General features: G+C 38.0%; 1 protein-coding gene across 1 annotated transcript in view; it reads left to right on the forward strand.

Moving 5' to 3' along the window:
- Positions 1 to 14,963, forward strand: part of mtbp (MDM2 binding protein) — a 42,039-nt gene extending 27,076 nt beyond the window's left edge. The window contains exons 15-23 of the mRNA XM_023287334.3: positions 3,047 to 3,140; positions 3,236 to 3,394; positions 3,816 to 3,911; positions 4,075 to 4,338; positions 4,718 to 4,878; positions 7,150 to 7,262; positions 9,407 to 9,520; positions 10,850 to 10,915; positions 10,997 to 14,963. Coding sequence (XP_023143102.2) covers positions 3,047 to 3,140; positions 3,236 to 3,394; positions 3,816 to 3,911; positions 4,075 to 4,338; positions 4,718 to 4,878; positions 7,150 to 7,262; positions 9,407 to 9,520; positions 10,850 to 10,915; positions 10,997 to 11,035 — 1,106 coding nt within the window. The 3' untranslated portion in view covers positions 11,036 to 14,963. The remainder of the gene's footprint in view (positions 1 to 3,046; positions 3,141 to 3,235; positions 3,395 to 3,815; positions 3,912 to 4,074; positions 4,339 to 4,717; positions 4,879 to 7,149; positions 7,263 to 9,406; positions 9,521 to 10,849; positions 10,916 to 10,996) is intronic.
- The last annotated feature ends 2,125 nt before the right edge of the window (positions 14,964 to 17,088 follow it).

Consider the following 17,088-nt stretch of genomic DNA (forward strand, 5'->3'; position numbering starts at 1 on the left):
TGTTAAATTTATCCACTCCACCATCAGAGTCTCAAAGGCTGCCAGCAGGTTTGAAAGGCATGCTCTATTTTATTGCCAAAAGAACACCACTTATCACAGGCAGAAACTGTAAAAAAATGAAGCAATCATTCAGCTAATCATTTGCTACACACTTTCCCACCAGGAAATATGACCAAATCTAAGTTTGAAATTACGGCATTTCATGTTTCATCCCAGCTGTCTAGGGTAGCCGGACACACACACACACACACACACACACACACACACACACACACACACACACACACACACACACACACACACATACACACATATATATATGTATATATATATATATATATATATATATATATATATATATCGAGAGAGAGAGAGAGAGTGTGCACAAATACAGTCAAGAATGCTGATTTTGTTTTACAAAAACACCATAAACTATCTCACAGCAACACGTCAATATTCGCTACATGCACCTTCTTAGGATGACAGTTTTAGGAAACAATACCAGCTAATAATTCACAAATAAATTGTTGGTAATAAAACAAATCCCATCCTGGAGCTACAGCTAAATGTGCACAGTAAGGGCAACTCTGGTTCTAAAAATATAGCTGAGAGACTAATAGAGCCACGTCAGCCAGTTTTAATGTCATAAATGTTGTGACATTATTAGGAAATTATGTTTGGAGTCTCTGCACAACATTGTCCATCATTATGTTTATTGTCTAATTATCTGTGTTTGTATATTGAGGCATTGAGTCTGCAGCATGTGTGACAGTATTAACATAATCTGCAAACACCTTTAGCAGCAAAAGCACCACTTGTCTAGTTCATTAAAAGTCCACAGAATGGCCCTAATTTAGTGTGTTTCCTATTAATTTCGTACATGCATTTAGCTTTCCCAGACAGGAGGCATTTGAATTTTATGAAATGTAATTCAGCGAAGTACAGAAACACAAGTGTTGATTTGTTAAACACATGTACAGACATGCAGTCTAAAGTCCAAATCAGGTGATTTTTCCCATAATCTTTTCCCACCCTGTGCTCTGGTGATGGAAATGTATTTTACCACTCACTAAATATATTAGGTATGTCTTTTGCTTGTGTGTGTCTGCATAGCCTACAGGTGTAAATGACTCTGTGTGGGCTGTCAGATTCGCTGGCGGAGAGCTTCAGTTTCTTCATACACCTCACTTTCATCCTCAGGCCATTGCCGTGCACGAAACGCCCTCATCTCATCAGTGAACCTGCTGTATCCAGATTTATCACACTCTGTCCTCCTTGAGATAACGTACCATCACCCTGTCCAAAGCTACAGAAAAAGTGCAGAGATGCTGATATTTTGGATGCTGAGATTTCACGAGTTCAGTGTGTTGGCCTGCATCAAGTGAAAGTTCAGATGACTCCTGTAATCCGTCATGCAGTACACGGTGCTGATATAATACAGCAGACTGAGAAAATATGCTGTTGGTCTGTTTATTTACTCTGTAATGAAACAGAAACCTGCTCCGTCTCTTGGCTACGATATGCACAGCAGTCTAGAACACAATGCCACCTTTAGAATGTCTTACTGATTTTTTTTTCTTCCAGCAGCAACGATTTTATTTCCTTTAATGAGCTGTGAACGTTCATCCATCAGCATTTGAAAATGATGGATAACTCCTATTTTGTATGTTATCTGCTGCTGTGTGCCCCCACCTATTATTGAGCAGAGACAAACACTACAGCAGCATGTCTTAGTTTAACAACTCAAACTTGTATACATACAGTTCAGCCCAAAATTATACATAGCCACGCCCAATTTAGATTTTTCGTGATTTTTTTGTTTGAGTAGCGGATTTCTTCTGGCTTGAAATGATAGAAATACAAGATTCTTACAGAGGTTGATGATAAATTTGAACTATTTCTACCTTTATTTTTATCTTTTTATTAATCATACCTCTGAAAATTGTATCAAATGCTTGAAAAAAAAAATGCAGCTTACATACAATTTCATCTGGTCCTGGTAATTTCTACCATGTTCTGGGCTGTTCTAATACACCATGAATGAAGAACTGCTATTTCTCAGTGGCTGAAACCAAAGAGCTCAGTGAGCTGCTATTATGGTCAATTGCTGGGAGAAAATTGCACCTTGTAACTGCTTATCTGCTTTTACCTGCCAGTGTGTAATCAAAAAGTACAAAGAGCTATACAGTGTGAAAAATCTCAAGGGCCATAATAGGAAGTCAAAAGTGAGTGCTGTGCTTAACAATGGAATCAACATCAACACCATGTTGGTCCTCCAGCAGACTCCACAAGTCTGGTCTTCATGAACAGGAACTTTACTTGTCTAAGACAGACACATGAGAGCTCAGCTAAGGTTACAAAAGCTCACCAGGACAAAGAAGAAAGCTTTTGTCATCAATTCTGTGGTCAGATGGAACAAAAATTGAGTTGTTTGTTCACGTTTGGTAAAAAAAAAAGAAGCGGCATTCAACCCCAAACGCTTGTTAGCAACAAGAAGAACATGTTGTTTTTGTTTCCCAGCAGCTTTATTTCCTTTGAGGAGCTGTGAATGTTTATCCACCAATATCTGGGAATGATGGATAACTCTGCTTCCGTTTCTCGTCTTGTCTCCTCCTGTGTTCTTCAGCATCTGATAATCTGAGAGAGAAACAGCAGCCTGAGGCCAAGCAGTGTTTGGATTTTCAGGCATGTCCATGTCTGACAACTGAAGCCTTTCATACATGACGAAGCACATTTCTATTCAAATGAAAGCTCGTTTTCAACTTAACTGGTCTGGAACATAATATACTTTTGCCTTCATTGTTGCCTCATAATGTGAGGCATCTTCTGACTGCAGTTTTAATGGAAATCATCCAATTAAGGGTTTGATGGCGATGGAGACAATAAGTGAATTTTTCAACTGCATATTTTTCAATCATTCGGAATATTTCATGCCACTAGAATTGCTCTTAACACACATCCTTGTTGGAGGGGATTTTTAATTGAAGTGCTGCAGACAGCTCTTATCTAATTCTACCAGAGTGAGTTTTGTTATTTTCTTTCACAGGGTTTCAGACCATTTCCCAGCAGCCATCTGACTGGCCTGAGAGAAGTGTCCTTCACAACATCGAGAACCTGCAGAGGAGACGGCAGAAGAGAAGGTAAATGGGATTGCCTCTGTTTGGCCAATTTTACTCCAAGTCGATTCTCAGTTCCTTAAATATCTGATCTTAATTATATCTTTAATGTGCTTTAGGTTTGGGCTGTTGGGTCCAGCCTCCAGTGACAGTCTGCTGGGTCCTAAAGACAGTCAGAGGGGCTCCACTGCTTTACTAGATGCCAAAGAGCTTCTGAAGCACTTCACATCTGATGGTCTACCCACTGGGGAGCTGCAGCCACTGGCTATCAACAGAGGGTATAGCACCTATATATACCTACTATTCATTTGATATACATTCATTTTCAAATTTACACATCCACATGCTCTAGTCAGACAAACAGTATGTGGTTCAGCAAGTTACTTTCCAGGATGGATCTGAAAGACAAACGCCTAACGAGGCCATAATTAGGATTTGATTATGATCATTAGCCTTTTACAGAGCGCTTACAACCTTTAGAGGGAAATTATCGAGCCGGGTTAGAAAACAAACTGGAGCAGAGCAGTCATCAATTAGAGCTAATAAAAATTCTGTCAGACCAAATTGTGTGTGTTTAATTAGGTCAATTTTGTTCATGTGGTTTAATGAAGTGAATATTAAATGGAGACAGTTTGTTCATCCTCCTCTCTCTGTGTCCTCCATCTCTACTCTGTCTTTCCACTCTCTGGTTCTGTTTAGTAATAATGTGTTTCAGCTGTCACCAGACCTTTCCCCACGGAGGATCAGCCAGATGCCCTTCAACCAGGCCTCCTCCTCCCATTACCATGGCATAGAGTGAGTTCCTGTACAGTCTGCATCAGCTGCAGTAGGTGGTGTTGTACAGAACAGGAAGCTATGAAACATTAATCATGTCAGCAGATACCCAGACTCTCACTGGGACCCTCATCACTCTCCTTATTACTACAGCTTTTAATTTGAAATGTTTTCGTTCCTGTAGGTTTTGCCTGGATAACCGGCGCTCTCTGGACCGAGACCAGGCCTTCGTACGCCTCCAGTCCCGTCTGATCCGGTATGAAACCCAAACCACCTGCTCTAAGGAGCCCTGTGCCCTCCCCTTCGCCCTCAGTCCCGCCCCCTCACCTGCCGTGATGTCAGAACCAGGAAGCGTACCTGACGGAGAGACTCTGCAGAACAACGATGTGGCTCGACTCAAGCGCAGGTCCTGGGAAACCGACATCGCTGGAGGTTATCCTCGCAAGAGGTACAAATATCATCTGTCCCTGCTGGTCAGAACATAGATGATAGAAAAGATGGACTTTGTGACATCACACTTTGGTTTGGATTTTTACATTTGGAGCTCGAGTTTTGCATTTTGGCTGTCGTTATCTTGGTTAGGGATCGACTGATCTGGGTTTTCAGGGCTAATGCCGAATATTGGTAATCGGGGATGAACTATAACTAGTATTTGAAACCAATATACAATAAATGTTATATTTTACCAGCATGTGATAGCTTAACTAGGCTTCTTTATTTATAAGGAATACTATAGCTGAATATGTACGCCAACAGTAGGAGTGATGATGTCAGAGCAAAATGTGAGTAATGTTTACCATATGTGCTTCTTTATGTGTTTGTTCCAGGCTGGTGAAGTCAGAGAGCAGTGATTCTCTGTGTTCTCAGAGCAGTAACAGTAGCGGGACTCATCCTGCTATCAGGTCTTTGCGTCAGCAGCCCAACAGATCTCAGTCTACCTCCTCCTCCATCCGCACTGCTTCCTCCTCAGCCACAAGACGGACATCAGGTAATGTCCATCTTGTCATATTCTAAGACATCAATCATCACAAGACATTTTGGTCAATAATGTCTGGTCATGCATACTAAACAGTATACTAGTATTTCACAGGATTTCTTGCTTTGGCTGGTGCTGGTAAAGATGGAGAACACCTAATAATGATGACTTGACCTGACGATACTGAGCCGAACTTTGCTGTTTAATACATTAAGGCACACCAGAGTCAGGGAGACATCACTGGTGTTTTTGTCATGAAGATACACCTTTTAAAAAATATGCAATGTTTATTAATTTTAAATATATTTTAACAGTCAGCTGACTCTCTTAAAGGCAGTGTAGATTTTTAAAATGTGCTAATCTGAAGCCAGTTTTTACTTGAGGTGTCGTTACAGTGGAAGCATGACAATATTGTCTAAAAATAAAACATGTAGATGTACTTCAGGATGTGGGGCATCCCTGGGAATAATTGGTTTGGATGTAAAATAAACAGTTTTTAAAATAGGGCTTTCCAAAATGAAGTGTCATCTTGTCTCAACTTGCCCCCGGCAAGGGGTAAATTGAGCCTTTGGACAAAATATGTTGGGGTAAATTGTGTCATCAATTATGTTGTAGTAAAATTGAAAATTTCATACCTCATATAATGCAAGATTTGTCTCCATTTGTTCATCTAATCAAGACCTGGTGGGCAGATCCTGTTCTCTTGAACCCTGTTCTAGTTACTTGTGTTTTATTTTTTTTTTGTCCATGAATCGCTTCAAAATCATTTTGTTGATTTTCATCTGTCTTGCCACCTTCCCATTCCTTACTTTTCCTGCAGCTCTGTCCAAATCCTTAAGAGAAGTTGAAGCCCTGCCTGTCTGAAAAATTTACTTTGAACAGCAAAAAAAAAACCCTATTTTGTTAACTAAAATGTGCTTTCTTCTTACTCCATGTGCTCCTTCTCTTCACTGGGAGAGCAGAATAGATACAATTTCTTGCATGGTTTTCTGGAAACACAGGGCGGCTCAACTAACCCACATGTTGATCTGACCCCACTCTCCCCTACTGAGTATTTAAAAAGCTCTTAATTTTTTGTGTTTTAATGTTTTATTTATTATTTCAGTCAAATATTTTTTTTTACACTTAGACAGTGACAATAGGGTATAAGCTGTGAGGTCTACAGAAGACAAACAGTGATTCTTAGCATCTTTATTGGATCCTTTTTTGTCAAAATCTAAACTAATGATAACAGACATCTTTTAATTGTATCAACTTGAACCTACAAGATGTGAGTAAGCAACACATAACTCAAAGTCAGAATACTTTTATTTGTGTCTCTCCAGTTAAAACAGTCTCTTTCTGGCCATTCTGACCTCTGTTCTGAAAAGTTTTATTCTTAGCTGTTGTCAGATTTGCATCAGCTGTGTGCGTCACTGTGAACTCTAAATTTGGCCAAACTGAGCATCTCTGCAGCCAAACCGCTGTTCTTCAGCAAACTAATGAACATGTTGACAATAGTTGAGAACATTTTGTACTCAAACAGCACGGTGTCCAATTAAAACTTAATCTTTATACTTTCACATTTCAGTTATGCAAGTCTTTTTAAAAAAGCATTTTCAGGACCAATTATTATTTATGAAAGACATCACTCCTACACAAAACTTTCTTAAAATGTTTTTTTTCCAAATCACATTTTCAGTATATTCAATTTAAAAGAGAACTTTTCAACATGTGTTCTCCCCTGTTGATAGACTTTTCTTATGATGCGCTCTTCAAGGCCTCAGAGTAAAGACTGTGAATGGAGAGAAATGGCTGCATCAGAGCCAAATATGTGCTTTTATGAATTAATTAAATTAGTCAGGAAGCAGGGGAAAACAGTGAATATCGATAATCAGTTAATATTTATTACATACACTTGAACTGAACTCTGATACATTAAAGTTTCAGGAGACAGCACTGAATGAAACCTTATAAAAGCCAAAGAACTTTTAAAATGAATCTGAATCTGTGTTTTATTGCTGTAAAGTCGTCCTGCCCTTATTGGTACACATAGACAACAGACGTGCAGTGCTGATATTCAGGCAAAAAAACAAAATGAAGAATACCAACTTCTTTTGCTGAGATTATGCTATGACTCATAAACCAAGAAAGTCCAATCAGACACTCAGTCAGCCCATGAGAAGATCTTTAACAAAGTAGTAGAACCTAAATTCAGTCACTGTTTTCTGCCAGTTTGATATCTGTAACTCTGGTTAATGTAACTCTTGTTTTTAGTTGTTCATTACTGTTCATTTCCTGCAGGTTTGGTGACTGTTTCCTGCGCTGACAGACCTAAACCTCAGCAGCAGAAGATTCATGAAAGTCACTCAGAGGACAAACCTGCCAAAGAGTCACGATCCCAGAAACACAACAGGGTGAGTCCACATTATAGATTTTATGCTTGTTTTCTCCTTGCTGCCTTTAATACAATTACTGTCAATATTTTCCTTTTTGTAAGAACACTGATGCTGTAAAAATGGTGAGAAAGAAAAATAAAGTGAATCGAACCCACAATAATAGTAACTATGGAAACCAGTTCTCAGCAGAGCATGTGAAGTTCTCCTGTTTGTTTATTTCAAGTACGCTTCCATTCATGCAGAGGTTTACAGGAACACTGAAGAGCGCTTACTCTGGACCGCTGAGAAATAGTGTTGTAAGGTCTTCAGGTTAAAACTTGAATTAAAGTAAAATAAAAAAGTAAACAAAGTTTTCACATTATTGTGTCTTTTAGAAAAGAAAAACGTGTAAACTTGACCTTTAAAGCCAGATATCACATAACGTCCAACAGAAAAGACTTCTGTATTTACTTCTAGGTTCAGTTGCTGTTAAAGGTATAAATCACATCTTAGAGTAGTATGAGTTTGAACAAGAGACATAATACTGCATTTATCTAAACAACTGCTCAGTGGTTTGCTGTGTAGTAAAGAAAACTGTAATAAAAACTATATTTTATTAGAAGTTTTGCGTCCTCTTGCCAGTTGTTGCACACATTACATTAGGAAAGTGCTCGTTTCACATGTTCATGCAGTGATTTAGGGCTTCACTATGTGTCATCACATCAGAGACAGTGAAACATCAAGTAAAGTAAATTAACCCAAATACACGATGCTACAACTGTTTTGCTGCTTGGTACAAAAAGAAAATCCACTTGGTTCTCATTTTCTGTGACTAATCTACAAGAGAAGTCTGTTTTTTAAACATTATTAAAAGACAGGGTTTGTTGACATGCAGGTTCCACATGTACACATCAAGGAACAACAGTAATGATGAAAAGGAAGATTTGATTGCAAACAAACATGCAATAATTCAGCTTCAGTAGTACAGCATTTACTCATTAGAAGCAACAATAATGGGTTTTTTTCTTGGGTAGTTGTGAAATGTTCTGAATGTGAATAAAGTTTGAACATGAGCAGAAATCTTGCTGAAACCCATCAGAGGTTTTCAAGTCCAGAGGTTTATGAATTTATTAGAATTACTTTATTTATTGTAATGTAAAAAGATGGCAGATACGCATTTAAAGATTCCCAAACAAAAGACTACAGAGGAATAAATCATGCTTATGTGTTGACTCCATAGGGACAGTATTGGATGAGAAAGGTTGACGTACAGGAGAAAAGTAATTGGAATTCAGTACAGAATAATACCGGAGAGCTTTGCTGCTTTATATTCCATTATGTTTTCAATTGTCACCTGATGCCTGAAGTTTGTGTTTTCCTTCACATAAATGAAAACATTTCCTCCATAAATTAATGCATAAAAGGAACAATTTGTACTTTAAGAAAAATGACTAGAATGCAGGACATGAAGTGTTTGATGCTCCTCATCCCTCCTTAATGTTCACACAGAATGTCTGGCTACAGATAAATGTTTTATATTTAGCTGTGATCAATGTGAATGTGTTTGCTGCTTTATAATGTTGTGGCTGAAGCTCATTGTCATCCGTTCTGTTCTCTGTTGTATTTTACTTCTGTGTCCAGTTTGTGGCCACATGAATGTACAGCGAGCAATCTGCATCCGACCTTGACTTGTTCTGATTTCTGATTACTATGCAAACACGCTTGTCATCCAAACCCAGAGTATAGAATAGTGGGTCCTGTTCAAGAATAATGATAGTGGTTTATTCAGGACAGAGATTAAAAGCTGTCTGTCTCCTCCTCATGAGGCTGAATGGCTCCGATGATTCCTCACAATAATTTATGGCGTTTCCTCAGAACAGTCGCAGTGACAAGATTAAAGGCGGATGTATTTGTTTCAAGAAAATGTTTTCCCTGTCGACTCTTTCGGTGAAATATTTGGTACCTGTATGTTCGGGCTGTGAATGTAAAGGCTGCGTCTCGTCAAGGACGTCCCCCAAAGTCAAGGCATTTTGACATCCCTTCCTTTTAAACAGGAGCTGTGCTAAAATTAGCTTCTCTGAACCAGGATGGCATTAGGTGGTTGGGGAATAAACACAACTAGATTTAATGTTCTCATAGTTGTGCTAATACAAAGTGTGTGTGTGTGGCTTTTGTGTCCTCAGATGCTGCAGGAGGTAGTAGCTAAAACACTCAAACACCATGGGATCAGTGCCGAGCATCGCTGCTTTGAGGCCTGCAGCAAAAGACTGTTTGATATCTCCAAATTCTATCTCAAGGTTTGTCTTTTTACTGCCCTCACAGCGTCGGTGTCATCCTTTTGTCTGACAGTTTCTTTGTTTGAGTGTCTGTGCATCCAGGACGTGTGCTGTGTTGTGTTATGCACCATTGTTCCAAATTATCACAATAATAGGAGCCATTTGAAAACAGCGTTTTTCTCTTATTGCCAATACACACATTTTTGTGTTATGTCTTTTCTGCCCTCTTGTGACTCTTAATAAGGTGTTTTTGTTTGATGGAATATAAAAGAAGAGAAAAAACTGCCCCGGTTTACCTGCAGTGGTGGAAGAACTTGGATGCTTTACTTACGTGAAAGTCATGCAGAAATCTTACTTTGTGTAAAGTTGAAGGTAGAATTATTCATATACATGGAAATTTTTGATGTACTGTGAATTTTTATTAAATCAGTAGGTGTCTTTTTAGCTGAAAATGTCATAAATAAATGACATAGGATGATAAATCAGCTGGAAAACAGCCCAAAGTATAAATTTCCCACCATGTTTCACCATGAGGATGATGCTGTTGGGGTTGAGTCTTTCTCCTTTCTTTTGTCAAACTAAAGCCACGTCTCTGTTTCATTTCATCTAACAACTGATAACCAAAAGCTTCCTTTTGACCAGTTAAACTTTCTGTGTCTGTCTGGACATGTTGGTACCAGAACTGCTCACATTCATCAGGATGTTCTTGATGCTAATCTTGGATTCTTCTTGACCTCTCAGGCTACAGTTGTTGTTGGTGCAGGGCTCAGTGACTTCCTATCATGTCTTCTGAGAGTTTTCACAGTGTGGAGCTCCTTGTACTCTTCAGTGATGCTTGAAAACACTTGGATATGACTTGTCAGCTTTTTCTTTTCTTGTGAGAAGCCAGAATGTGAAACTTTCTCAGTGATGGAACCTAATAATGTGTGTTTGGTTTTAGCCATGACGTGCAGAAACCTTCTCTCTCAGTTTATAGTGTATTAAAATTCTGTAGAACATGGCAGATATTAGCAGGAGCATTTTAAATGGTATAGAAGTTGCACTTTCATGAAAAAAAATGTTGCAACAAGTTGAATAGCTCTGGACACTTTAAATGGAAAATGTATATATATATATATATATATATATGACAGTATATATGACAGTAACTGGAGCTGCAGTAGAGTAAAAAGTGCAAAATTTCCCTCTGAAATATAGTGAAGTAGAAATATAATGTAGTAAAAAATTAAAATGTATATCAACATTATATAGTAATTTAGTTCTACTATTACTTGCTTGTTATTCCTAGTTTTACCTGAAAGCAGGTGATCTCATTGAGCTAGAGTAAATATGTTCTCTGGTTGATCTCAGGATCTGAAGACGTCTCGAGGTTTGCATGAAGAGATGAAGAAGGCAGCCGGCAGCAACGTTAAACAGGTGATAACACCAAACATTGGAGCTTTTCTGCTTGATTCACTCTTCTGAATTCAGCTTTTACATCTGTGTTGTGTGCTGCAGGTCATTGACTGGGTGCTGGAGAAGACCTCAAAGAAGTGAAGGAGATAATGAAGAATCAGTGGGATAAAAGACTCTGTTTCTTTAAGAGGATTCTGCATCAAAAAAGTGCATCTTGTGTCACATTTGAACACATTCATGCATGTTTGGTTTTTAAGTCTATCTGATTGGTCTTAAACTGTTACACTAAGCCCGTTTTAATGAACTTAATCCTTTATTGAATTTAGTTGCCTTCACTTTTAAAGAGATCATTTAGCGTTTTAACGTTTTAATCTTTAATTTGTGTGTCTGAAGTCTGAAACAGAAAAACAAACCAACTCGATTCACTCTGCAGAAGCCACAGAATCCTCCATGTTGACTTCAGTTGTCTTTTCTGTGTTGTGGTGTTCAACGCGATTGTAAATTGTTTATCCTCCTTTGTTTTTTTTAAAAGTACATATTTTATCTTTTGTCATTTCCTGTCTTCAACGCAATAAATGTATTTGATATGATGTTCTGCAGAGTAAACCTCCAGCTGAGCAGGTTTCTGAAGCGAAGACGGCGTCTGAGTGGAGATGATCTGTGAGTGTGTGCTCAGTGTGTGTTGTGTCGAGGAAATATGTAATTTATTATCCCTCCTGACAGCTAATGGCCCGTCTGGATGGTGGCTGCTGTTCAGATGCTGATAGAAAGCCACGAGCGCCGCAGCACATTATGCAGCCCTGATGATAACTGACAATCAGATTGCTGCTGTTTGTTCTCAGGACAGAAGAAACCAACATTCATCATTCATCACTGTGACAGAATGCAATGATTGTGTCCACCACTGTGACTTTCTTTAAAGGATTCTGGAAACAAAAAGGCTCCGGTTGTTCCCAAGTAAACACAAAATAATCAGCCTCTTTGTGAACTTCACAACAATCTTCTTTAGACCTGGTCTAATATGTTGCCTGGTTTGAACCCAGCAGAACCTTTGAGGCTTTTTAAAGAGAAATTCAGAGCAACACGACTCCACCAACAAAGGACTTTATTACATAATAATGTCTCTGAAGAACGACAGAATGTGTCTCCAGAAATCTGTGCAACACTGGAGGAGGACAGAGTCTCCTCAAAAACAAAAGGTGATCATGTGCTGAAAAAATGAGATTTTATTCTGAGTAGTGGAAATTGTTCTGACTTATTGCATCAAGTTCCTGTTAAGGAGCCTGAATTTTTAGGACAGTAAATCCAAACTGTTAGTTTCAACTTTTTCTATAAAAGCAAATACTGTCAGAAGTAATGCATTTAATGTGAGGTGATGTTGTTTTGACCTATTTGACATTTAGGTGATATTTTGACAGAAATACTCAATGCTGATTCTGTGTATTATTATCTATTGAGGCCAAATAGTCTTATTTTGTCATGTAGAAGTTCATGAGTAGTCATAAGTCTTTTTATGTAGGTACCAACGGCTGCTAAAATTATGTTCTTCAACTTTTGATGTATCAATGAGTTGCTTACAGTTTAAGTTACATAAGATATAAGATAAGGATACAAACAATGTTCCCTGTAATTTTTCCTGAGTGTGAGCAAACACACAAACTCCCTGAGCGTCCCTTGGACCACTGTGAGCAACATCAGACATGTGCACTGTGGTCACACCAGCATCACATCCATTCAAATTACATGGTTCATTAAAAGAATCAAATTACAGCATTTACATTTCTGTTAAAACACTTTGTCAACAGGAGCCAGTTGAAGGCTGCAGTGATTTTAGTGACACTACAATGTATAAGAGTGAAGTTATTGAATATTTGTCTCTCTTTACTGTTGCAGCGGTTCTTCAAATTGCAGACGGACCCTGTTCACTCCATAGACACCAATGTTATTCCTGTAGCTTGAAAGACAGCTACTTTTGATAAAACTGGGCTTGTAGCACATTGTCTGCCTTGCAACAATGGGAAAGAGGCACCGTTTATGTTTTGACAACCTATATCTAATGAATTATTGATGCTGGAAGTCCGAATCTGTGAATATCTTTCCAACTTTACTGAACTTGGGGCCACTACCACCTAAGGAGTGATATATTTAATTTTGAAAAAAACATTTAGCCATATTTAAAGCTTTAAGTGCTTTATTAACATGAAACTAAAAATTTTGTGTTGTTTTATTATCACAGGTTCTGTCTGAAAAGAGGTGGCATCATTTTAAACAGTGAAATCAAACTAATAAAATGTAATGACCAACCAGTGAGCAATACTGGATTCTGCAAAAACATAAACAACTTTTTTAAAAATCTAAATCTTATCTTAACACAGTTAATGTATTAACTTATTTTTGTATGTATGCATGTATTTATTGATTTATTTAGTACTGTTAACATATCAGAGTTCTGAGTGAATTTTTCTTAAGATAGGCAAAGGCCATTTATTGATTACATATAGGCTATTAAATGTTTATTAAAAACTAAAAAGCATTTAAAAAAAACAACTTAGGCATTTATTGAGTCACTAAAATACTGTAGAGTACAGACCACATCAGCATGATTCTAAGCATCCTCTGGTAAATGAACAACCAGATACTGATGTCTCTCACCATATGGACTTCAGGAGATGACTGGGGGATGATAAACTGTGACCTACTGGTTGGGTTCTCTCTGTTCTCATGTTTCTTACATGTTTGTCCCCTGACAGCCGGGTCCTAATGTTTTTTGAGCAACACACCATACTATGACGTTTTTACAATGATGGTTCTACTATGGAACCAGTTTGACATGTTCAGGTGTTCTTTGTGTGAAAACTCAGAGATTTCAGGGATCAGAAGGTGGTTTTCAACTTTCTTTATTAACTTTCTGCTTCAACTTTAAATTAAATTTCCTTCACTAACCCAGCCCTCTGGACTTCCAGGAAGCTGTGTTCCTATTGGCTGTCCAGGTGGCTGCTTGGTGTCAGGAACACCTGAGCAGCTCAGGATCTTCCTGCTTTATTTAGCTGCAGACAAACATTTCCTCTGCTTCTCTTCACCACAGAACTGGGTTTGGTTCCATTGCTTTAGTCTGTTCTTTAGGCGTTGGCTTGCAGCTTCCAGCAGTAAAATAGGCTTTAATGTGTTTCTTGGTGTGTTTTAGGGCTTTGTACTGGATAGTTGTCTTGGTAAATGTGGTTCTTTAGCCACAGTTAGCACATGGTGCTAATGTGTGCAGTGATTAGTGGATTTGGTGCAGCTGAGTTGTGTCTTTATCTTGGCTGTAGTGAGTCTTTAGAGGTTTTTGGTCAGACACATTCTGTATTCTTGTTTAAGGACCAGCGTTGGTTGTCCAGAAGGTAAGAGTTCCTGTCCTGATTCTCTGTTCTCAGAGGTTCTCTGGTAGGCTGCAGGAGACTTTAGCGTTTGGGTTGTGCTAGTTTGGTTTTTGTACGATTTCATTTAGACGACTATCTTGAGGCCCCTCCATGTGGTTTAGTGAGGTTTTCTGGAACAGTTCTACAAAGCAACCTGCAGCAGAAGAGACTTTGAGAGTTTTTAGGAAGTTCTGGAGAGCAGACTTTAGAGCAGCAGAAACATTTGTCAGCAGTTTGAGCAGGAGAAGGTGAGCTTCAGAGTAGAAATTAGATGGAAACCTTCTTGACCCGTGTGGTGAGGTCCTGTACCAAGAGTTTGAGCAGGTTGTGAAGAGTCTGTAGTTCTTTAGTCTGAAAGCACAAGAAGAGTCGACTCATTAAAGGAGAAAACAGGAGATATTGTTGGTTCTTCTGTCGCTCTGCAGTTTCCTTAGACTGAATATCAAGTTTATATTTTAAATGATTTCCTATGCGAGCCCAAGAAGACTTCAATAAACTCCCTCCATCCCCTGGACACAACATATTTTATTACCATGTTAAATTTTTTTTTTTTTAAAGTGTTTTTGAGTTTTAATCCTAGTTTTAGCATAATTTTTTTTTCTCTTTGCTTGTTTAGTTTTGTCATCTGTGTAAAAGGTGCTAAACAAATAAAGTTGAACTGATAAACTGAATAACTGACTAACTCATGATTGTGACAACAGAAGTATTTTCATTGTGATTTAAGGGTTTATTTCATTTTTAAGGTTGGGGTTAAAATCTTGACAGAAAAAGAAGATTAAAGAAATAAACTACATAACAAAAAGCAATTAAATCAAAGGAAAAAAAATAATACAATAAAACTTTTAAAAAGTTTTATTAAAAAGATTTAAGAAATTTAAGATGTAATTTTCTAATTAAACATTTAATTTTTTAATTAAATGTTTTGTCTTTTAAAAGGTTTAATAATCTAATTAAATGTTTTGCATTTTTTAAAATGTTTAATATTCTTCTTGTTTAATTGTATTTTTTAAATGTTTAATTATGGAAAATATTTTATCTGTAATTTTTAATATTTGTATTTTAAAAATTTTGTTTAATTTCATAATGACGTCTATTGTATCTTGTTGAATTATCTCATTCAATATTTTGTCTGTTTAATATTATTTAATTGTATTTATTGTTTAATAGAGTTAAACAATAAATACAAAACAAAAAGGTGGTAAAACATTTAAAAAGAAAAACCTTAAAGATTTAATCGAAACATTAAATATTGGGAAAGGAAAAAAAACTCAAAGAAGCCGATAAAACATCTGAAAAAACAAACATTAAAAAGACAAAACATTTGGAAATCAAATCAGACATTAGAAAAGAATAAAAGGTGAGAAAAGAGCAAAACTAAACGTTTAAGAAGAATCAAACTAAAGACAAAACATTTGAAAAGACACCAGTTAGACTTTAGAAGATCAAATTAAACAGAAGAGACAATAAAACAATCAAAAAGAGCAAGAACAGATAAAGGACTTAACACGTTTTCTTGTCTGAAACGAAAACATCAAGTTGTTTCTTCAAACATTTCCTCTTTCTATGTTCTTGGTTTGATTGTGGACAGATTTACTAAGAACTCATTTCAGAAAACTGCTTTCCAGATAAAGTCTACTAGTAGTTGAAGGCATTGATCAAACTAATGTTACCTTCTGATCTCCACAAACTTTCCTGTTCAGTGAAGAGAATCAAAGTTTGTTCAGGATTTCTAAAAAACCCACACGTGAAGGTATGAGAAGAACTCAGATGGATGGTCTAAATGTGAAATCAAGACTCATGGTCACAAGTTTTAAGGCTTCTGTTAACCAGAAAGTGCAAACTAACAGAGAAGTACTGAGAAACTTTTAAAATTTCAGTCCTCAGACTGTCTGAAGGTTCAAACTAACAGAGAAGTACTCAGGAACTGAGAAGATTTCAGTCCTTGGACTGTCTGAAAGTTCAATCTAACAGAGAACTACTGTGGGACTTCAAAAATTTCAGCCCTCAGACTGTGTGAAAGCTCAGGTCCTGAGGACTCGGGAGGTCTGGAGGCTTGGAAAGTCTTGGAACTGAGGGTTCAACCCTCCAGCACAAAGGCTGAAGTCCAGCCTCCTGAGAAAAACGGTCGAGTCGAGACTCGAGTTAAAAAAAAATTCGAAAACGAGAAAAAATAGATGATAAATGCGCAAAAAAAAGAAGAATTAGTATCTGAGCGAGTAGCTCAGGAGGATAAGAAGAGGACTACCAAGCGGAGGGTCGCAGGTTCAAGACCCACCACTGGCAATTTTCTTTCTTTGTCTTTGTCAGGATTTTGATAAAACTTAAGAAGGGTCTGGTCTTGAACCAGCGACCTGCAGCTCCATAGGCAAATCCTTAACTCACTGAGCTACAGATCAGATACAAAGAAATAAATTCGTCGTCCCTTTGGCATCGTAGTTCATGAAGTGACCACATGGGTGGAGCCAAGGCGGAGTCTGGGTGGAGTCAGGGCGGAGAGTAGGCGGGGACGTGGGTGGCGGCCTCCCCCCTCTACTCCCCCACCTCCCCCCACCACCCACCACACCTTCCCCCGCCTGACGAGTTCTTCGAGTCTCCACGAGTTCTTCGAGTCTCCACGGGTTTTCCCCAGTTTCTGGAGTTTCCACCAGGTCTGAGGCAGAACAACTTGTCATGAAGAGGTGTTGAAGTCGGCCAGGATGGACTGACTTTTTACAGCAACTAGAAGGAAGACGACTAGAAGAGCAGGTCTTTAACCACCATCCATAAAATCCATGGAGTCGGCTCCAGAGAAATGAA

Source organism: Amphiprion ocellaris, chromosome 9 (assembly GCF_022539595.1).
Source record: "Amphiprion ocellaris isolate individual 3 ecotype Okinawa chromosome 9, ASM2253959v1, whole genome shotgun sequence".
Lineage (NCBI taxonomy): Eukaryota > Metazoa > Chordata > Actinopteri > Pomacentridae > Amphiprion > Amphiprion ocellaris.